The following is a 24,812-nucleotide window of genomic DNA, read 5'->3' as shown; positions in this document are numbered from 1 at the left end:
ATTGGCAGCAACCGAACAAATTTACTTTCAACCAAAAGACAAAACAAAGACAAATACTATTTCACAGTGTTAAAGAATACACAGTTTAGCAGAATTGGCAGCAACCGAACAAATTTACTTTCAACCAAAAGATAAAACAAAGACAAATACTATTTCACAGTGTTAAAGAATACACAGTTTAGCAGAATTGGCAGCAACCGAATAAATTTACTAAGCAATCTAAGTGAAATGGCTAATCTAAGTGAAATTACGAGTAAATTTATCATTAAGTTAAATATGGAAAATCTTAAACTTACCTCGTTGCGTAGAGTATGAACCTCATTCTGCAACGATACTATCATCTCACGTAGAGCGGCAACCTCACCACGTAAAGTTGACACCTCCACACGCCATGCACCATCGTTATCGCGTAGAGTACCGATCTCCTCACGCAAGGCATTGACCTCATCACGTAACTCCCTTGACTCATCCCGTGGAGGTGGAGAACAGGGAGATAGGAGTCGTGGCATCTTTGCCGGTCGCCTATCATGAGGTGATGGTGGAGAAGAGGCTCGATGATGTGACGGGATATGTGATGGATCTCGTTCTAGAGGTGTATAGTCGGGTCGATCGGGTGATGGCTCTAGGTGAGGTGATGGCTCTCGAATTGGAGGAAGTGGATGCTGCTCATCATCCGTGCCATCAAAAAAACTCTGACTAGCTTGCCACCAATCAGTGGCAAGCTCTTCCTCCGTGGGTGTCAGTCTTTGTAATAGAATGTTGGCCTCCTAAAATATAAAAACTCAAACAAAGTTAAACGTCTACTATTAATAACTTGTTTATATATTATATGAAAGTATTTGTGTTAACTTACATTATTTATTGTCGCATATGGTATTAAGTCTTCCCAATCCAACAGAGTTTCCTCTTCCAGGAAATAGCCCTGGGAATATCATTTGACGTTTTTATTGCATATGTACGCATGCTGGGGAAAGCCTCGAATATCCAAATCTACAAACAATATAATAACAAATTAGTAATTGTTAAATAATTAATTATAATTTTAGAAACATTATATAAATTCTTACCTTAAAGGCCCAAACAAAGCCTGACAAAGTGTATTTCGACCCATCGCCACGCAAACTTTGCGGTCATCAAAGGCAGTAGACAACTTAGTCCAGGTAGCTTTCCATATATACGAACCCCACGGAAACAGATTCCATGCATTCAGGTCCTCTACCAATATTATTAGCTCCCGAGGAATAGGTTGTCTGGCCTCTCTGCCTAAAAAGCCGGCATACACAAGTAGTAGAAGGCATACTCGGATAACATCGACGTCATCCATCCGAGTGAAACCAGCTTTCTTATTAAACAATTTCTTCAGGTCGTCGACGTGTAGGTTCAGCTTCTCCATTGACTCATCCGGAAAAACCCGGGATAACCATGATGGGCGGGCGATATGACGAGTGTACCGGCCTACATCATCGTGTCCGAATCGTAGACCAGTGATTAAGCAGAACTCCTTCCGCCCAAAACAAGTATACGCTGGTGGAAAATGAAACCATATCTCTTCCTCACCACGTTGTATACTGTCGGGTAGATTTGATGTCATGGTCTGAAGCCACAAATGGGTCAAATTAGCATCTCCACCCGGATGTTGTACTCTCAGTCATGGCCCGAAGCAGGTTTCCTCAAACAATTGTCTTTGAGCAGGTGAAAGCTTCGAAGCAATTGTAGTGGCTAGGCTAACTTTATTCCTTAATGTCAATGAAGCCGAAAAAAATTTCTACAAAAACAATAAACATACCAAGTTAGATATACCAAAAACTACACTGTGAATATATACCAAAAACAATAAACATAAAAAGTAGTAGTTTATTCTTGAAACTAAAATTTGCAACACAGTTTTGTCTTTTGGTTGAAATGAAAATCGCAACGAGAGAATGACTGTCGCAACGAGAGAAATGAAAATCGCAACGAGAGAATCGCAACGCGAAATGAAAATCGCAATGCGATTTTGGTTTCGCGTTGCGATTCTCTCGTTGCGATTTTCATTTCGCGTTGCGATTTTCATTTCTCTCGTTGCGACAGTCATTCTCTCGTTGCGATTTTCATTTATCTCGTTGCGACTCTTCTGCAAATTGAAACTTGAATGGATTGCATTACTTCAACCAAAAGACAGAACAAAGACAAAGACAAATACTAACTTGAAAATCGCAACGAGAGAATAGCAACGCGAAATGAAAATCGCAACGAGAGAATCGTAACGCGAAATGAAATCTAAGTGAAATGGTTAATCTATTATTGAAATGACCAGTAAACTTATCATCAGTTTCAATATGAAAAACCTACAATAATGCAAAAATTTCAAAATAAAATAATTAAAAAAACTAACCCTCGGAGGTTGATTTTCCATTTCTGAATATTGTGAGGGATTTCTGACCGTGAATGGTTGTGAGGGATTTCGCCGGAGATGGGGACGGAAATCTTCGGAGATGGGGACGGATTTCGCCGTAGAGAGTGAGAGATGGAGATGGGACTGAGTTGTGATTTTAGGTTTTAGGTTATGAGTTGCGATTACGGGATTTTGTCTTAATATTCGTTTTTGTAATTTGAAAATAAAATACGCGTAGCGATTATAATGGCGCTTTAAATATCGCGTTGCGATTTACGGATTCTCGTTGCGATTTTATGTATTATCGTTGCGATTTACGGATACGCGTTGCGATTTACGGATACGCATTGCGATTTACGGATACGCGTTGCGATTTACGGATACACGTTGCGATTTACGGATACGCGTTGCGATTTATGTGTTCGCGTTGCGATTTTCATATTCGCGTTGCGATTCTGGAAAATCGCAATGCGAATTTGTACTATCGCATTGCGATTTTCAAGAATCGCGTTGCGATTTTGGAAACTGATTTGCGATTCTGGGGATCGCGTTGCGATTTTTATTTCGCGTTGCGATTTTGTTGGTCATTTTGGCAAATCCAAAAAAAGTTGGTTAAAATCGTATATTATAAGGCATTTTTTGTCACTGAGGCGATTTTCTCATCAAAATAACGTAAAATTGATAAAAAGAACATTAACGTTGTGATTAATTGTTATTAATTTTCCACTTTCGAAATTGAAAAATGACTAAATTGTTCCTTTTTTTAGAAGGGACAATATACTTAATTTTGAAATTCAAAGGACCTAAGTAATCTTTTTATCTCATTCATATTTAAAGCTCATAACAAAGATTAATACATGTTTAGTTCAAATACATTTCAACATGTATCGTACAAGACATTACAATATCAACAATGGCAACTTACAAATAATCAAGCAACACTATGTATTGCTGCACACCATGGTAAGTAAAGTGTACAATGTTATTCCATATCAAGAGAAAGATAAGGCATGTTGAGGGCAAGAGCCTTGGTGTCTTCATGAATTCTTCTGTCTCACTTCTTATCGAGAATATCATAGAAAACCTTTGGTTTTCTATAATCTGTGATGCACAATGCCTAGAACCAGAAATGTAATTTTAGATATTAACGGTCGCAATATATGTAGGATTATTATCCTATACACGTCGGTAAAAGGTCCGGCAAGCGACCTACCTGCATTGCAAGCGCTATGTGCATTAAAGTGGGCTCTGACCATGGCTTCCCTATGAATTGAATGCCAATTGGCAAACCAGCTTTGTCATAGCCAACCTATGTATGCATGGAGGATTTGATATCAGTAGACATTAAACAGCAGCATAAAAACTTAAATGATGAGTGGTGATAAGTTGATTACTGGAACGGTGACCGCAGGTAGTCCCAGAAAGTTTCCGGCTATCTGATATCGAATAATGTGAGCTGAAAAAACAGTAATATGGTCACCTTGTTTTGTCATGAAGATTTAAACATGAATGCATACTTGAAAATGTGTTAGAATTTCATTACCTCCGTTTATGTAGTCAAGTTCACCAGTCTTTAGAGCATCTTTGGATATGGGGTATGCTGTCATACTGTTTTGAAAAGATACGGAGTACATTTGGGTGAAAAAAGTGATTTTTTTGCTGTAAAATATAAGAACAGATGCAAGCTGTTGCAGTGAAAAAGAATCTACCCTGTTGTTGGAGTGACTATGACTTCTGCCTTGGTGAATATTTTGTTATGAATCTGCATATGGCGGTACCTGCATATTTGTGGTCAAGCACCTTAGTTTAAACCAATTCACTATAAGTGAAGAGGACTGATTTTAATATGATATCATAGGAAACCCAATATTTAACTGATGTCAAATAATATCATTTAACAACTTTAACATGTCTCATCATGTGTAGGCAAAGAGAGAGTGCAAAAGAGCATGGATGGACTAGGGGCCGGTGAGGGCGGTTACTCTTTCTGAAAATTTCAAATTCTCGTATAATTTAAGTTTTTTCTTTGTATTTTTTATTGATAATCTGCTTTCGATTCCCTAAAATAATATAGATTCGACCCCTAAAATTTTATAGATTCACCCTTACATTATATCATGTGTACGTCCCTGCAAAAGAGCCTATCACGTGACAAACTCGAAAGGGGTAAAAACATAACAAAACTTGAGTTTGATTCATGTTAAGCATCCAAAAAACATTTAGACTGTGGATAACCCATTAAATCACAAGACAACTCTACAATTGATCCGAAATCCATTGTCCGAGACAGGACGGGTGATCATTTATATTCTAAACCACAATTTTCTTTTCCAAAAAATACATGAAAGTAAAAAAAATGGTTGCAGCATAGCTTACCTCAGTTTCTGGGCCTTTATATACTCATTGCTGTCAAAAGCACCATAAATATCAACTACTATTCTTGCATCCCATCCCATTTCTGAACGGTCCCTACTTGAACAAGTTTATACCGTCAGAATATGAACTTAGTCCTGGAGAATATGAACATAAAGAATAAATAACACGGTGGTTAAACTGTAGAATGTAACGTACAAATTTTCCAGATAAGAACTGAGTGAAGTGCTGCATTCGGAACCGATTGTCACATAATGTGCCTGCCGCATTACTTCTATCTCCGGTATAGTAACCTCTACAGTCTTTTGAATTATATACATTGCCAGGATTAGTAAGCAATCACCAGCGTTTTGTTATAAATTTGTCACCAAATTTGCCATATTAATCATGGGGAAGTTTATCATTTGACTAGGTTTTAAGACGGGGAAATATATTGCTATAATATCAAACTATTAAGTATCCAACCTAAAACCAATTGACAGTAAGTGGAGAGACTCAACTTGGATATAAACTAGTTGACAGTAAATCGAAAATGGAGATGCCTAGCTTGAATTTAACACCATAGGAAACCAATCTTTTTAACAGATTTGGTACAACAGCAGTTAACAACTATAATACAAACATGGGTTGTTATTAGTTTATACCTTCCAATTGTAATGATCACAAAGCAATTGCAGAGCATCAGAGCAGCATAATCTGACTTCTTCGTTGCAATCATTGAACCACTAATAGAATTAGTTTAAAAAAAAGAATGAAAGGAATTAGAAACGTCATCCTTTTTAAGTTATAATTGAAGAAAAATGGACTTAAATTAATTGATCATATAGTTTCATCACTTACAGCTCCATATCTTGCAAGCTTGATGTTTGATATTGGATTTGTCGAATTCAGCAGCGGAAAATATACTTTTGGCTGGTAGGTTATCCATAAGCCAAAGAAGAGAAGTACAAGGTTTCCAAACTTTAGATTCTCTTGTAAAAATAATATAGGTGTGAAGAGCTATGTTACGCAGACATAAGGGTTCTAGTCTAATATGAATATGTTCAATTTTTTTCGAAGTATATATGAAAGTTCGGTTTGGCACAGATTTTGGTATTAGAATCAGCTTTCTCTTTATAGGGAGGTGATCTGCATTGAAAACAACAATTAATACCCAGAATTCTTAGTGATCTTATACAACTGGTACTCACAGGCAAAGTGGTTGTCTCATCTGATCGAAGTTGGCCACTAATAGCAGCATAACTGAAAACAGAAAACCAAATCTAGTCAAGTCTATAAAAAAGTGATAAAAAAGTCAAGGAACCCGAAGCTTAGTCCCGTTGATTCATGCAATCACTTTTAAGAGGCAGCATCCGGCAGTTTTGGGATTCAAATCCCATCTGCAACCACCTCCCTATTCCACAGTTTGTGGCCCCCAGGGTACCAAAAACAAAGAAAACAAGGAAGAGAACACTTACACGATAAATGCATCCTCTATGGTACCTGCTAGAATTCCAACCATTCCTACTGTCCAGTTAAGAGGAAGAACACTGGAACGAACATATGCATTTTTACATATTGCTTAAATTTTACATCTAATGAAACTCAGAATTGTTTTACCTAAACAAGTTCTCACCCTGACTGAGGTATGCGTCCATAAGTCGGTTTGAACCCGACAACGCCAGAAAGGGATGCAGGCATTCTCACAGATCCTACACAGAAACCATATATAAAGTGCATAAATTAGTCCATGGATAATGAAATTCTAGTTATTATTGTGTATTTTAACTTTCTTTTAGTTAGAATTCATTGTGCTCAATTTTTTCAAATATGTTTGGTTGTTTCCTCACAGAAGGAACAGTCTTTACCTCCTCCATCCACACCTAGGGAAGCAGGGCACAATCCTGCTGATACTAATGCCGCAGATCCACTAGAAGAACCACCAGAAATTCTGTTGGGATCATAGGGATTTCTTGGAGCCCTGCAACATTCACAGAATAAAACATATTACCATCTTTAATGTTCCTAAATAGAAAGAAATTACACACAACAAAGAAAAACGTTACATTTAGTCCAGTTTGTTTCCTGTATATTAATTCTTATTTATGAGACTTCATGTGCAGAAAAATGGAAAAAAGAAATGGTAATTTTGGTTTATGAAAGGAGCAGGTCTCACCCGTAGTGAGGATTTGTCCCACTTGGTGTAGCTCCAAGCTCATGCATATTGCTCTTTCCAACAAGTATAGCACCACAGGATCTGAGTCGCGCAACACAGCATGCATCGCCTGTGCAAGGTCTAACCTTGTGTAGCCACTTTGTACCTCCTATAAGAATAAGGACTGAGATAGGGACAAAGAATAACCATTAAGAAAAAGGAATTGATGTGCAAGCGTAGAACTTAGTAGACCTGTTGTTGGATATGGAGAACAATCTATTTCATCCTTGACAGCCATTGGAACTCCATCTAGAACTGATATTGGAGCCCCTGAATAAGATACCAATTAGATATATATGAACATCAGATGGTATTGACAAAGGGATATTATAAATGCAAAAAGATCCTCTATGAAAATGCAAGTCCACTTCTACTAAGTTTGTAAATCAGCAAGCTTGTTTTTCACTTTGATAATCGTCTAGAATATTGGAAAACTGAAGTATCCTCGAAAATGCTGAATTCTTTATGATTTAATAACTGTCAAAAGTTACCTCTTTCATACCGAAGAGTTGATTCTGTAGCTTGCCTTAGGATATCTTCAGCATCATAGTTAATGAAGAAGGACACGGCAAGGGACGACAAGAAGATTCACGAACAGCGTCTATGAACCGCTCTGCAACCTGTAGAATGTAAAAGTTATTTTTTTTTCATGATCATGGAAATGTGCGTTCATTAGGTGAAAATGTAATCAAAATATATCAGTGGGATATTGACAACATGCCATGAACCAAATAACCAAGAGTGATACCTTCAGCGGAGTTATTTCTCCACTTCTATATGCTCTCGAATAATCCATTATCGTCCAACGCCGGAAGTAGCCGGACTTTGAGGTATCTAGTGAATTCTCTGAGGTTAAAGGAAGGAAATCCATAGCCCGTTGAACTTTTTCTGCTGGAGATGCTTCAGGGTGAATCTCTATGACTTCTTGCTCGTGGAGCTCTGTGTTGGTGCAATCAAATCAGACACAACACTAGAAGTTCATAATTTGAAATGATATAAACGGGTGCTCATAGAACTCTAATTCAGAAAGATAGCATAACGTCCACATGTCATGTGGTCATTACCCTCTTCTTAAAAGATATATTCGATTTCACGCCAAGCACCTTAGTAGATGGGATAGGTAAAGTGGACAACCAATGGCTCAAGGGCATCACGAGATTGAAGGAAAATGTCACACATTGAAAAGGTGAGAATATTACCCCATATCAAGAAGAAGAAAAAAAGAGAGATCTTGAAGTTTAAAAATAGTGACACTGCATATCTTATCAAATATATTTTTTAAGAACAGGTTAATAACCATGTAATACACGCTCGTTCACACATACTTATAAGCTGTCCGATTCTAAAGACATCATCACTATATCACATCCTTGCACGCGCGCTCAAGTATAAGAACTTGCTATAACGAGCATTCTTATAGTTCCCTTACAGTCCATTAGATGAAGCTTTACAATTCATCAAACACCTTTGGAGCATAAGAAACTTTAAGCATTTGGAAATAAAAAAGTGGTAGAAAATTCATAGATTAATTAATGGCAGTAAATATTCCGGATACGTTGTTTAACTAGTTTTACATTGATTCCAGTAATCTAAATCATGCGTACCAACAAAAGGATGCAATGGAACAAACATGGGTGGCTCTTCCAGCTTTGCATGAGAGATAAACTGCACAAAGGGAAAAAAATTAGTTGAAAATTTTCGAAAATGTTGTAGATTGGACTAGTTAATCATTAATACTAACTCAAACAAGGATTTAAACAATAACAGTATTAAAAATAAGTCAATTCTTGAAGTTTTCATTTTTTAAGTAACATGTTTGTCCAAATCTTCTCCAGAAAAATAATATATGCATGAAAACTTTTCCAAAAAAATAAAATAATTCAAGTTTAGGGTATTAAAAATAGTCATATTTGTTAAAGTATTAAAAGATTTTGTTGTAATTAAATAATGGGTAAATTGCATTGTTAGTCTTTCAGATTTTAAGGTATTTGCATTTTGATTATTAAATTATTAAATTTTATATTAAAATTATTAAAATTATTAAAAATTTTAAAATTATTAAAAATTTAATTCGTTTTCATTTCGATTACTATCATCAATTAAGACACATACTCACGTGTTATTTTCCTTTATAATCAATACCCTCCAATAAGATATTGATGTATATCATATTTTTATTATTAAAAAGATTAAGAAAAATATGTATGACTTTAGTAAAGATCAAACCAAAAATCTTAGACAAGGGATTTAATGTCTGTCAAGTAGGTAGTTGTGATGGTACTGGCAAAGGTAATATTTAATTAAAATTATAGTTCTTATAATATTTTATAATTTATATTATTATTGATATATTTTAATAAAATAAATAAAATAAATTTTAATCTTAGTTTAATCTAAATATTATTTTATTAATACTATCATAATTTTTAACTAAATTTAGTGATTTGATGTTGGATCATCTTTTTTAAGCTCTGTGGTTTGGTTCTCACTAAAATTATACATACTTTTCTCAAATTTTTTAACCACGATTGGAGTATATTAATTTGTTAAGGAAAAGGACATGTGGCATACCAATGGACAATTGTAGTGATCAAAATGAAAGCGGATTATAAATTTAGTGACCAAAATATAAATACTTTAAAATCTCAGGGAATATCAATATATTTTACCTTTAAAATATCTACAATTATGACCGAGTGAACCAGTTCCATAACCATAAACAACGCTTACGCTGTAATTCATGAAAGAAAATGAAGCTAATAAGTGCTTACCTCGTGTACTCGATTTATCCTTTTCATTATGTACAACACCAGAGTTCCAAAGATCCCTGCCTCCAGAGTCCAGGCAAAGATTTTTGCCAGAAACCCACCCATGCGAGGAGCTATACATGTACATACATACATGCATTCAGAATTTTTTTGAAAAAAATGATGAAACTCAAACACAGTGATAAGAAAGAGAGTGAGTTGTAGCAAAAGGAGGCAAAATCTGAACCCGAAGCTCATCGGCAGCTGTTTTAAGTAACTCAGAGTAGAAAAACAGAGCGTCTGAGATTCCAGATTTGGCGGGAATGTTGATTCTTTAAACCAAAAGAGAATTCTCAAACTATTCGACGAATCTCGAATTCAAACAAGAAATCTCAAAGCCTTCCATACTTAAATTTGAAACAATTTTGTTCTCTGAGTGGCGATTTAAGTATTTGAAAAGAAAACAGAGAAGAAGAGGTGACGACGACGAAGAATGCAGGAAATCAATGGAATTGGTGAAATTGAAGAACCTTTGATATTGGCTTCGACGTATAACTCATCGCTGTCGGGACCGAGATCCAGTTCGTCGACTGGCTTGTAAACGGCGCCAGCAGCTCTCAACAATCCCATTTTCCTGGGAAACAAACAGAAAAAGAAGAAGAATCTTGTAGCTTGCTGCTGCTGGTGGTTTGCGGAAATGCAACTGACCAGAGATTCAATAAATAAATGTGTATTTATAGAAAGTAATAAGAGAGATGAGACGAATGTGCGGAGATGGCCACAATATTAGACGACGTTAATATCAATGTTAACTTATCATTAATTTCACTATCAAATCTAAATTAATATCGATATTTTCGTCTTCTCTCTGTTGACCGATACAGTAAAACAAATGATGACCGGAAAAGTATTCTGATAGTGTGAGTCTGCTTTCTTATAGAATAAGTGTGTATGTACCATTATTCTTTATTGTATTATTATTTATAATGTATTAGATAAGTATTAATTAAAAGATGTTATAGCATTGACTGATTGGACGTTCTAAGAAATAATTACTATCCTAGTTTATTATCAAAAGAAAACATGTATATCAATATGTGATTGTCGGTGATCATACGAAATATGTTCGTGATATAATAGATATTAACACGTGATTGTTACTGGTAGTTCACTAGATACACTCTCTGTATCTAAATCAGATGGTCTTTAAGACCCCTCCTTGTGAATTGTGATGCTTCAATTTCTTATTAGGATCATTACTATCTTTGGAGTTTTCGTGATTTCAAAACGAAGTATTCTTTGTTAGAGTTGTCTGTTAGATTGGTTTCATCAAATAATTTCTTTTGAATTTTAATTTGTATATCAATATGCATTAAATTTTAATTTATATATTAATGTAATTTCTATATAAAATTAATTTCACTAATTATTGTTATTGGTTAATTATTGTATGTGTCATCGATGTTATTTATGTTAATAGTCAGATAATTCAGCAAAAAAAAATGGTCTATAATTAAGTGATCGTTTTATAACTTTAAATAATTGGAGGATTTAACAAGGTAACACCAATATTTTTATATTTTATCTAAATTTTTATAATATTTTTTTAATTTTATAAATTTATTTATGTAATATAAAATTTTATTAGAAAGTAAATGTTCGTTGATGAGTTAGGTGTGCGATTGGACAAAAGTGTATGGTTTATTGTGTGGATAGTACTTTATAACAACTTGTGCGGCCCAATGAATGCGAGGTTGATTTATGACTGGTTAAACTACTTTCAAGCTTTTATTTCTTCTCTTTTTATTGCATTTTAAAGTTTTCTTTTACCCTATTGATTGTTACTTTTTATATAACAGATAGAAGTTGACACAATTCGATTTCGATTATTTAAAAAAAAACTATTTTAGTTGGGTTGAAATATAAATAAAATTAAAATAAGGGACTGAAAAATGTAAAATAGGCAAATTAATTTAAAATGCGTTTAGTATAAAAAACAAAGGACAAAAAATAAAATGAATTATCAATTTTCATCTTTATATATTTAAATAAAATATTTTAATCTAAAAGAAAAAATATGAGAGAAAATACGAAATAGATAGGAGTTCAACAAGTATGTATTTTTAAGGTTAAATACTTATTTAGTCACACATTTACTCTCGTATTCTTATTTTGGTCACTCAATTTTTTTTTAAAATCGCACATAATGTTATATTTTATTTTATTTTAGTCATCTGTCATTAGGTTTGACCATTGACTTGATGAAAATTATGATGTGGTTGATATATTAATAATTTTAGCCTTCAAAACTTACACATTGTATTAAATTAATCATATTTTGAAATAATTCAAAAATTCCTTAATATTTAAAAATTGATATATAGTAATTTTTAAATATTAGATATTTATTAAATTATTTCAATTTAAGTTTAATTTGGTAGAATGTGTAAGTTTTGATAACTAAAACTGTTATTATACCATATTACATTATCATTTATGTCATATCAATGGTCAAACCTAACAATAGGCTATCAAATCATAAACTAAATATAGCACTAATTATGACTTTGTAAAAAAATCAAAACATAAATGCGAGAATAGATAAGTGATTAAATAAATAATTTACTCTTAATTTTCTCTCTAAAAGTTCGAAAGCCTTTAAGACTGTTTTTCATTAGTTAAAAATCATAGTAATATACATACGATGAAAAAGTTAATTTTGTATATACCAAATCATTATGTTATAGATAGGATAGGACGTATGTAAAATTTTATGTTACGAGTGTGAATTTTTAAAATTTTACGAGAGGATTAACTTATAAAATTTTAGTGGAATAAAAATAAACAGTTAATTGAATATATAAAATAATATTTAAAATATATGTCAATTTTAGTTTTTTAAAGACGTATCTTATTAGAGTTTGTGATAATTTTTTTTTGTAAATTTAAAAAAGTTCAACATTTTTTTTTAGATAAATAAAATTATATTCATAAAAAACAACCAAACTGCTACAAGTAACATAACAAGCAGCTAGATCAACCCCTAATCAATGTAAAATTGTTTATTTACACCATCCAGTATATTCATGCAATATCTATACAACTTAATCCTAACAATCTCCTTTATTATATTGATAATTGTATCAACCGAACGAATCAACCCTCTAAAATGCATGTGATTACGTTCTTCTGAAATGAAATACACAAATTCAGTCCAAGTTAATTTAAGAATATGCACCAAGAGAAATTTATCCTTCAGATTCATGATCATCCAACGAAGAGCATCATCCCAACAATTCAGCTCCTGCTGTAACCCACAAAAGTGCGTAATAGCCCAAAAAAAACATTTCATCATTAATTGTCGCATGGCACAAAAGAAGAATGGGCAGAGTGTATGTAAGGAAAAAAAACATTTCATTGTAGCACAAACAGAGCAATGCAATATTTCATCATTAATTGTTGCATGGGCTCATTATCAGGGACGAACGACGAGGGCAAAAGCCTTGTGCGATTGACTTACATACCACTATGATTAGTACGTATTGGTTATTCGTCAAGTCCAATAAGTTTTGACCGTACGAATCAAGACAATGGGTTTTTAAATAATGGCCGGCCCAAATTAAATTTAAATAATAGGTTATTCATAGTGCTCGAATTTGAACTTTTATGAAATAACAATAATTCATTTGTCATTGTGATTACATAGTTCGTGTTAATTTAAAATTATTGAATTAGTATTAATCAATGATTGAAATGAATAAGAGGATAACAAAAGACGTAGATAATATAAATATTTTTTTTAAAAAAATAATATGAAATGATTATAAAATAATATCTGTTCAATTTTTTTAATTAATTAACAATACACATACCTGCAGACGCAACACAATTGTTTGAACCAAAGACCTCTACTTGATCTGAATTGTAATTTCAATCATTTATTTACCTTGATTAATAATAATAAGATAATAAAACATAAAAATATATGTAATAGCACCGGGATCAATCTTTAGGCAAGCAGTATTTCAATTTTCGTCCCCTCGATGTAGTATTAATTATATAAAATATATTGTTAAAAAATAATAAATTAAATGGTTTAGTTTAATATTAAGCATATTTCATCTCTACCCATATAATTGGGTTTGACTCCCCTGATGACAAATTATATAATAATAATAATAATAATAATAATAATAATTTATAATAAATTTAATAATTTTTTTTAATGAGGTAACAACATACTATGTCACATCACTATTCAAGTCAAATAGATATAATTAATCAACGAGAAGTACTGATTATTAATTAATTAACATTTTCATTCCTGGAAATATTATTTTAATTAAATTATAAAACGTTGATAAATTATATAAAATATAAATGTTTACCTCAATTTAGGAAAAGCGTAGCCATAATAATATATGTACCTTGATAATGTTTATAAAATTTATTTTTATTTCAATCATATATTAGTAACTTATTTTAAGTAGAATTAATGATATTTATTGAATGCATAGAATATATTTATTTTTACATGTTTTGAAAAATAAATTAAAAATTTAAGATAAAATTAGTATTCGATCTAAAATTTAGAAATCACGTTAAAATGTAATTATTTTCATTTATATGTCACATTATCAAATTAACAGTAGTTAATGATTAAGTGATCAATATGTAATGAACTGATTATATAAATGATCAAAATGTTATTTTTTTTAAATTTATGACCAAAATAAAATAAGTTAAAAACAAAATGAACCATCAGCGTAGTTTATCCACAAAATAAAATAAAAATCCCGAGTCAAGCATCTAACATTAATATTAAAGTCTTATTTTCCGACGTCCGGCCCCGGGGTCCGACCCTGCGGATTTACATACATATACAGTTCACTTTAACTTCACTCCGTCTCCATGAAAATGAAGCGGACTGCCTTTCTTTTATTCCTTTTTCTCTCTTCCCAAACAGTGCATTCCTGGAAAAAAGATGAGTTCCGAACCTGCGACCAGACCCCCTTCTGCAAGCGAGCTCGATTTCGCAAACCCGGCTCCTGCACTCTAATCGCGACCGAGGTCTCCATATCCGATGGTGACCTCACTGCCAAGCTCGTTCCTAAAGCTCATCACGGTCACGATCAAGATCCGATCAAGCCGTTGGCTCTCTCTGTTTCTGTCTACCAAGATGGGATCCTGCGGCTCAAGATCGACGAAGATCCCTCGTTGGACCCACCCAAGAAACGGTTCCAAGTCCCAGATGTGATTGTCCCCGAATTCGAGAGTAAAAAATTCTGGTTGCAGAGTGCCACCACGGAGAAACACGACGGAGATATTGCGGGTTTATCTTCCGTGGTCTACTTATCCGACGGTTACGAGGCAGTTCTCAGGCATGATCCTTTTGAGGTTTACGTGAGGGAGAAAGCAGGTAAGCGTCGCGTAGTTTCATTGAATTCACATGGGCTATTTGATTTTGAACAATTGAGAGTGAAAAAAGAGGATGAGGATTGGGAGGAAAGGTTTAGAGGGCATACTGATACTAGGCCGTATGGTCCACAATCCATTAGTTTCGATGTTTCCTTTTATGAGTCTGATTTTGTGTACGGAATACCGGAACATGCTACTAGTTTTGCTCTTAAACCCACTCGGGGACCTGGAGTTGAGGATTCTGAACCATATCGATTGTTTAACCTGGATGTTTTTGAGTATATTCACGATTCGCCTTTTGGGATTTATGGTTCTATTCCGTTCATGGTATCACATAGGAAATCTGGAAAAAGTTCAGGGTTTTTCTGGTTGAATGCTGCGGAGATGCAGATTGATGTATTGGCAAAGGGCTGGGATGCAGAAGATGGGATTCTGATGCCCATGGACCAGAGCCGGATTGATACGTTTTGGATGACTGAGGCTGGGATTGTGGATACATTCTTTTTCGTTGGACCAGGACCGAAGGATGTTGTCAAGCAGTACATTAGTGTGACAGGTCTCCCAGCAATGCCGCAGCTGTTTTCCACAGCATATCATCAGTGTAGGTGGAATTACCGTGATGAAGAGGATGTGGAGAATGTGGATTCCAAGTTTGATGAGCATGATATTCCATATGATGTTTTGTGGCTTGATATTGAGCATACTGATGGAAAGAGGTATTTCACATGGGATAAGTTGCTATTCCCACATCCAGAAGAGATGCAAAGAAAATTGGCTGCCAAAGGTAGGCATATGGTGACAATCGTGGATCCACATATTAAGAGGGATGACTCATTTCACTTGCACAAGGATGCTTCCCAGAAGGGATATTATGTTAAGGACGCAACCGGCAAGGATTTTGATGGATGGTGTTGGTCTGGTTCCTCCTCCTACCCAGATGTGTTAAATCCTGAAGTTAGGTCATGGTGGGCTGAGAAGTTTTCTTATAAGAATTATATTGGTTCAACTATTTCATTGTACATTTGGAATGACATGAACGAGCCTTCCGTGTTTAATGGACCGGAGGTATGCTGCTTTTCTTAATTCTGTCTTAACTTCTATTCTACCTATTCATGTGTTTGTCTTTTTGTTGCTTTCTTATTCTATTTTGCACTATTGGTGATAAAGTGTCTAACCCTTATTCTTGTTAGCTGTTAGCTATCATTCAATTATATGCGCTAGCTTATTGTTGTCCACCTACATGGATCAAAAACTGTTAAATTAAGAGGGAGAAGAGGAGAATTAATGTAATTATTATTCAAGGGAAAAATGTAGAGAGCGGGGGAAGTAATGAAGAGAAGAAAGAGGAAAAGATAGTTTCCGCACTTAATAAGAAGGTTATTTTAATTAAACTAATGGATGAAATTACGATAATGACTTATAGGTTAATATTTTTATTAGATTTTTGTATTTGCTGGTCTATACTCTAAAATTGTATTGTACATATTTATGAAAAAAATTCAACACAGTGTATTCACTTAATTAATTATGAAGAAACTTCAGCACACAATTTGAAAACAAATATCTTTTGTTCTCTCCCCCCAACCCCATACTGTAATTCATACATTAAATAGCCAAAATCGGGTAATAAATTCTGTGCTACTACTGCTGGATTGAGCTTAATATATATACCTTTATATGCCTCTAGCATAAGTATTAAATGGACTTAGTCTCTTAGATTCTTGCCTTTTCAAGGATGTTGTTGTAAAAATAGTAATGAACTTGTTGCACTTAGCTTCCTTAGCTGAGATGCCATCTTGCTTTTTTTTTTAGTGCATTAGAGAAAAGAGGAAAAGACTTTAACCATTATGGAAAGCGGCAATGATCCTACTTGCAACCTATTATTGGAGGAAACTTGTTAATTATAAGAATGCACATTCTCATATTCTTTGGTCCGTTTCTGGTATTGGGAAAATTTATTTGTCTATGCATAATATGCACATTTATAGATGCTATTTTCACTTATATGAATTTTTCCCCCCAAGTGACTGAGTTTATTGTTGTTCCTTTTTTCTTTGCAGCATGTCCATTGACATTTTCTCTGATCAGGCTATTGTGCTCTACCCTGTTGTTTGGCATGATATATTTGTTCACTTGTTTCCATATACTGTTAAACTAGTTTAGAAATGGTAATAAGTGGCCATGTTCTATGTAGATAAATTTACTTAAAATAGTACCATGTTTTTCTAACTAATATTATCTGATTTAGCTGTAGTTCTTTAAGTGTGCTTAAGTTTGAGGATATTCCTGCATATATGTCGTGAAAACTATTCTGTAACGAGTTTGTTCTTTAATAAACATCTCCTTTTCTGTATAAATTTGTTGTTTAGATAGTAAAGGCATGGTTGATTGGTGATCATAAAAAAGTTTCAGATTTTCTAAACTAAGTACAGAAAAATATTTCCTCTATGCATCCAATGTTCGGAATGTAAAAGCATGTTTGCAATCCTTCTACGTTTCTTAGTAATAACTTGAAAATTACATTTCCATGAAGATGGAGATGAAGTTATTTCTGAGGAAATATTTATGGTGGCTATACTTCAAAAACCTTGGAAACGTGTTGATTTTTTCATTTTGAAAATTTCAGTCATGCCTTTTTCTTATATATAGATGTATGTATGCACTCCTTAAAAACTGCATAGGGCAGGTAAATTTGACCAAACTTTTACCGTGTCTAGGTGACAATGCCCAGAGATATTTTACATCTTGGTGGAGTGGAACATCGGGAGTTGCATAATGCCTATGGATATTACTTCCACATGGCAACAGCTGATGGCCTTGTAAAGCGAGGAGATGGTAAGGACAGACCTTTTGTTTTGTCCAGAGCATTCTTTGCTGGAAGTCAAAGGTACGGAGCAGTCTGGACTGGGGATAATTCTGCAGATTGGGGTCACCTCAGGGTTTCAGTCCCGATGATTTTGAGTCTTGGTCTTACTGGAATGTCATTCTCTGGTATGCATGCCTTTAAAAGAAAAAGAAGTTAAAATCAGTGTACCTTTTCCCTTTTTGATTATGGATAAACTTTTACAGGTGCTGATATTGGTGGTTTTTTTGGCAATCCCGAGCCCGAGTTATTGGTGCGTTGGTATCAACTTGGTGCTTACTATCCTTTCTTTAGAGGTCATGCCCATCATGATACAAAAAGACGAGAGCCTTGGTTGTTCGGGTATGATATCTTTAACATCCATTTAATTCTACTCTCTGCATCTTGACAGATTAGCATTCCCTTTGAGAACATTCATTTATATATTAGGCCATTAACATGTAAAACCACAATCACATGTGAAACTTTTTTCTTCACCAAAGTTACATTAATCTCACTTAGTAACATTCTGATATTCTCATTTTCATCTGTATCTCATTCCATACAGCTTAAGAGTTCTTGATTTTTTCCATATTGTATTGCACTGAAAAGTAAGCTTTGTATGCCTGTCGTTTGGCTTCAGACAGAGCATGTGAATTAAATTCTGATCAGCAGCATTATATTGTATTTTGGGGCCTATGATCCTTTTGAGCCTTTGAGAAATATGCAACTGCTTTCATTGTTTTAAAGATATTCTTTGAAGAAGTGTTTTGGTTGATCCCTGAAAAACCCTTTTACTTTTGTCGAAAGGCTTTGATGGAAAATAATTTTCTGAACTACTTTGATTAATGTTCAAAATTCTAGTTCTATGCTGATTCTACAATGGCTCATTACTTTAATATGTTGCTTCATTTTACTTAAAAGAAAATCCAAGATCTTTTATTATTTAGTTAATTGCACATGAGGTCCCCAAATTATTCTATTCTAAATTGGTCCATAAACTTTAAAATATTCTATCAGGCCCCAAACTCCCCATTCGAAATTGATCCCTAAACTTTTTTTTATAGGAAAAGGGCCTCGTTAAAACCCCCCTTCTTAACCGTCAAGCTACATAGGTATCTCAACGGACATTGGAAGGAGGAAAAGAGTGCCCAAATTTTATTACTAAAACAGAAAATACATCCAGGGTAAAATCCACCTTAAATACAAACCTTCCCCACAAAACAAAACCTCTACCCTCAAAAACACTCAACCTACACAACAGACCAGAAACACCCCACATTACCCTATGCCCGACTTAGCCAAACTATCTGCTTCCCAATTAAAACATCTTTGTACATGCCTAATGATCCCTAAACTTTATAACATTCTTATCAGTCCTCAAACTATCAGTATCATTCCATTTGATCATTCCGTTAATGTGTAGTAGAGTTAAAGGCATGTTAATGGAAGGATCAAAATGTAATGACATTGATAGTTTGAGGATTGATGTAGAACATTTTAAAGTTTAGGGACCAGTTTAGAATGGGGGTCATAGTTTGGGGACATCATGTGCAATTATTTCTATTATTTTTCTTCCAAGGTTCATTTCTTTGTTTTAACTTGAAAGTACAAGATGGTTTGGAATGTTGAGACATGCATAGTTTGAGTTGAAGATTCTTTGAGGGCAGCTGCTTTGGTTATATGAAGAGAATATGAACAAAGTGAATTTTTGTCTAGGATTTTACATAATGTTTGTATGGTTGTGATAAAATATATGGCCGTAGAGCTGAATGGAGAATTGTGATTATGAAGGCTAGCCTACCCTCAACCACTGAATGACTCGATTTGCTTTTATGGCATTGCTTCTATGAGATTACTTGATTTATTCTGAGGTTATGCGTTGACTTTAAGTATAAAAGCCCAGAATGAGCCATTGTAAAATTTTACAACTAGGCTTCCAACCCAAAACACCTTCGTATAGGTGGAGAGGCCCCTTTATTTAAGGGCCCATGATAATCCACTTTTAATTGATATGGTTTTTGTTCTCCCATCACTCCGGCCTCACATCTAAGGCCTATAAATTATCGCATGGCATGTACTTTTTGTATAGGTGGGTTTAATTTTGCACCGCACCAATAAGCTTAGCTATCATTCCCTTATTGCATCATGAAGATTTAAAATGTGTTGGTATTTTAGACTCAATTGCTTTTTCAGCAACTAAATTTTTGGTTTTCTGTTGCTAATCAGGATTTTACTTTTTCCCCCTCCTATGGAGTTGTGGTTGTATGAATTAAAATGTATTTGGGTGTGATGTTATCATGGGAAGGTTTAAAAAATAAAAAGCTTGATATTGTTTTTATACAATATCTCTAAATTTATTATGTTCTTTTCTGATCTTCAAAGTAATGAGATTTAACTTTGTTTCAGTGAAAGAAATACCGCACTTATGAGAGATGCCATCCGTATTCGTTACACCTTGCTTCCATACTTTTACACATTATTCAGAGAAACAAACGTTACTGGTGTTCCTGTTGTACGTCCATTATGGATGGAGTTCCCATCTGATGAAGTTCAGCAATGATGAAGCTTTCATGGTTGGGAACAGTCTTTTGGTACAAGGGATCTATGAGACGGTACCACTCTTAACCGAATCTTCTATCTTTTCTGTTTCTTATTTTCTCCGTTGCTTTTCTTATATTCATAGCCTGTGAATAATTGAAATTTCGTATATTTTCGTTTACATAGAGGGCTAAACATGCATCAGTATATTTGCCCGGGAAGGAATCATGGTATGATCTCAGAACAGGAACTGCATACAAGGGAGGAAAGACCCATAAGCTTGACGTTTCCGAAGAGAGCATTCCTGCTTTCCAAAGAGCTGGCACTATTGTACCAAGAAAAGACCGGTTCCGTAGAAGCTCCACACAATGATGCATGACCCTTTTACACTGGTATGTGATCGATACTGACCGATCCTTATGTCCTCATAAGTATATCGACTAGGTGTAAAATACTGCCAGATATGTTCTCATAAATACATCTACTAGAGCTCATAAGCACCCCTTCTTGTGAGGTGCCCTTGATAAGGCGTGTGCCTCTGACATCACTCTGTCTGTTTAGGTGATTGCTCTGAACAGTTCCCAAGAAGCTGAAGGTGAACTCTATCTTGATGATGGAAAAAGCTTCGACTTCAAACAAGGGGCATACATCCATCGCCACTTTGTGTTCTCAAACGGGCATCTGACTTCTTTGAATGCAGCATCCTCTCCCCGTGGCAACTCTAGATTCTCTTCGGACTGCATTATCGAACGGATTATTCTTCTTGGATATACCCCTGGGGCAAAAACCGCTCTCATCGAACCAGGAAATCAGAAGGCTGAAATCGAACTCGGTCCCCTTCGTTTTGGGGGAAATGTCGGTGCTGCTGTAACTATTCGAAAGCCTGGTGTGAGGGTCGCTGAAGATTGGAAGATAAAAATTTTGTAGGATATTCACTTGGTTTGATGAATATGTAGTGTTAAGCTCTCCCTGTAGTTAATTCACGAGTTTTTAGCTTTATGGCGGAGAAAACTGCGAAGCTAATGGCATTTCCTACGTGCAATTTACTTGGTACTTCATAATGGGAAGACTGTTTTTTCTTGCCTCCATACGTTGATAAATTTTACAATCATGCCAATCACGTGGATTATAGTCCTTCACGTGGGGATGCCAATTTTCTTCTACCTGAAAGGTTTCGATCCGGTTCGATTGAGATTAAATTATTATTAATAATATTATTAAATGGGATTGGGGTGGAGCATTTTTTTTAAAAAAAAATAGGATCGAATCGGGATCAGATTTAGGTGAAATCCATCTCGTTTTGCTATATTTATTAAAATATTTACGGTTTTTCATTAAATCTTTTGCAGACGAGGTGGGTTGGGATGAACTATGCTTTGTTATGATAAGTTGATTATATTGTACTGAAATCAGAATCGGATCGGGTCGATAAGAGTCTTCTAAACTTCAAATCAGAATCGAGACGACAAAAAATCTGATCCGTCCTATTTCCCCCTAACTTCACATGATACCTAGTAAGGATGTAATGGTCAATAATAAGCATTTTTATTGATTCAGAATGCTACACATCATTTATATATATATATATAATAAATTACATGTAATATACAAATGAAGAGAGTAGAGCCCTTCCTGGTTGGTGGGTATAAATCTTGTACATAGTACCTAAGATCGAAGATAGAAGGATAAAGAGAATTATTTGTGGTTAGAATGATGTTCACATGTAAGATTTGAACCTAGGAAGATGATCACAGTTTGCAGGGCTCCATCCTATCACTTGTTTCTCATTGTCATATATCACCATTCTGTCTTGCATCGATACGTCTGTTTAAATCACAAAGGATGAAGTAAAACCTCCAACGTAACTCGGTTAAAACAATAAATCAAATATTAACCCTTACCTCCAATGACATTCAGATTTTGCAGCCCTATTTGTGTTCCATTTAGAATTCCCAAGCAAACATTTCCCTTATTCTGTCAAAACATTATGTTAACGTTTCAGTATGCATCAACAAAAGAGACAAAGCAAGAACATATACACACACACACATATATATATATATATATCTGTGCAGTGATCACCGATGTTATAAGATTCAAACTGGGTTTTTCTTCTGCCACTGCTTGTAAAGGCCAAAGACAGTACGGTCTTGAAGTATTTTTTGGCGTAGCGCACTCCTCGGAATGGCTTTCGACCTTTCCAACATAATGGGAGTGTCTGGTCCTCTGGAGCTTCCTTTAGAGATCTTCCACTTAGTTCTTTCTTCAACTACACGTAAAAGATTAAACTTTAGAAGAACTTCATAATTGGTTTTAGAATATCTTGAAGATGTTCTGAAGTTGCCCCGGAACTTACCAACACTGTCAACGCTTGATAAGCCTGAGAATTAAGGCGTACGTAGGAGCTTCCACTGTCGAAAATCACGACGAGGTTTCTAATGCCGGTAGCTTTCCCACCGAAATGTAGCTCGGCATTTCCCAGAGAGTAGTACTTGCTGCCATAAGTATCAAGTAGAGGATTTATTATCAGGACTTCAAAGCAATCAATTATGATCATGTTTAGCCATTGTGAACAAAGTAAAGTGAAGAGTTGATAAACTCTTGTGACATTGGTGTCCAAGTCACATGTGAAGAATCATAGAGGCCATCCCCGACGAAGAGGAATCCTCCGCCTATTCCGCTTAAACAGTGGCCAACGACATTCCGGACCAAGCCTTGGCTCTGAAGTTGTGACACAATGCTCGATTTTCCCCTTCCGAGGCCAAGTATTCCATCTAAGGGATGATTGGATGTGCCCGGAATTTGATCGTATCCACATCTGCACACAAGGAACCGTGACACATAATGTTTAAGGGTGTGTTGAGAAGCAACTAATCAAAGGATGTGATCTGTTAGTAAACTTCTTCAGCGAAAAACAATGAACAACAAACAGTAGGGATTGTTTAATACAGATTCAAACAGATTATATTTTAATCAGTTATAGTATAGTTTCATTTTGTTCCATCCTTTCACCGTTCCTTGCGCGAATAAAAGCACAAAAATAGTACATGAAATTTGCTTATACAACAGGGGATGGTGCCATGGACAGCTTGCAAGACTAAATGAATTTTTGACAGAAACACTATCACTGATATTGAAGACAATTTTGGGCAAAAGCACTAACCCAAGGGTCAGACGAGGACCGACTCGGATTCCGTTCGTATAGTTCAAAGAAAACAAGTCTAGGACAAGCACTCTGAGCGAGGAACCGCCATCTGCATACTCAACCTCATAGTCACATTGGTCAGGGCTTTCACATTTGTAGTCACCAGGCGGATGCAATGCTGCACAAAGCGGGGTTTTACAGGGCACCAGGTCATTGGTAGGTTGGTAAAGCGGATGAGGCGCCTGCAACGACGGCTATAAAAACATTCAACACTACTCTTTACCAGTAACAAAAAATCCGAGCTTCTACAACAATCACGAAAACCAGCAGATTTAACAAGCTAAAATGAACAAACTGAAGGAAAAAACTAAAGGATCAGAATAAGCAGCCAGGGTAAAATTTTGAAATACGTAGCATCTGCTGCAAATAATTACATCAATTAATCAGTTTCACAAACAGGTAATAACATGCTGGATATCTTAATACACATACACATACATATACATATACATATGCATATATAAATATATTTTATACTAATAATTTCACCTCAATACAATGGACGCACGGAGCATTGCACTGCAGCCATGTCAAGTAACTTCCAGTATCAAGATCAAGAAAGTAAGGCTTGGGAGGGTGGCCGATATTGATAGTAACATTATAGTACCTAAACCAGAGAACATAACTCCATGATTTCAACCATATGTACAGAATAATTTGTGAGCATACAGTTATATTATATGCATATAGCACAAGTTGCAGATGAACTTTTACCTGAAAAAGTAAAAAAAAAAGGAAGTCATTAAATATGCTGAACTTACCCTGTTGGGTACACATTTCCATGGATCGGAAACAAGATGGAGGACCCACCTCTATTCATCATCATCATAGAAGAAGAAGAAGAAGAAGAAGAAGAAGAAGAAGAAGAAGAAGAACCATTGTAAGCTGACATCATTGCTTTCCTCCATCTCTGATCAGAAGCCGAAGAGAGACTCACAAACAGTAACAAGATGAACACATTCACTTGTCCTTTTCTCATTTTATTATCTCTCTCTCTCTCTCTCTATAGCTACCCAGGAGGAACTTTCAGTTGGATATTTCCTGTTTGTTTATTGTATATATATATAAGCGTTGATTGATTGGTGAAAATAGAAAGGGTGCTTTTCTTGGAGGTAAAC

At 34.9% G+C, this 24,812-nt stretch overlaps 1 protein-coding gene and 2 pseudogenes across 1 annotated transcript; 1 reads left to right on the top strand and 2 right to left on the bottom strand.

The window, feature by feature from the left end:
• Positions 1–3,295: 3,295 nt before the first annotated feature.
• LOC120136021 lies at positions 3,296–24,699 on the bottom strand (annotated as a pseudogene).
• On the top strand, positions 14,583–21,533 carry LOC120136020 (annotated as a pseudogene).
• Positions 22,206–24,517, bottom strand: LOC120136129 (aspartic proteinase Asp1-like). The gene is made up of 8 exons (XM_039152244.1): positions 24,456–24,517; positions 24,184–24,301; positions 23,653–23,876; positions 23,086–23,307; positions 22,846–22,987; positions 22,537–22,758; positions 22,391–22,463; positions 22,206–22,313 (listed from the first exon to the last, which is right to left on the bottom strand). The coding sequence occupies exons 1-8, from the start codon at positions 24,515–24,517 to the stop codon at positions 22,207–22,209; spliced, it is 1,170 nt and encodes a 389-aa protein (XP_039008175.1). The 3' UTR covers position 22,206.
• Positions 24,700–24,812: the final 113 nt, after the last annotated feature.

Source organism: Hibiscus syriacus, unplaced genomic scaffold (genome assembly GCF_006381635.1).
Source record: "Hibiscus syriacus cultivar Baekdansim isolate YM2019G1 unplaced genomic scaffold, ASM638163v2 tig00110621_pilon, whole genome shotgun sequence".
Taxonomy (NCBI): domain Eukaryota; kingdom Viridiplantae; phylum Streptophyta; class Magnoliopsida; order Malvales; family Malvaceae; genus Hibiscus; species Hibiscus syriacus.
This window is presented reverse-complemented; position numbering and strand designations above follow the sequence as displayed.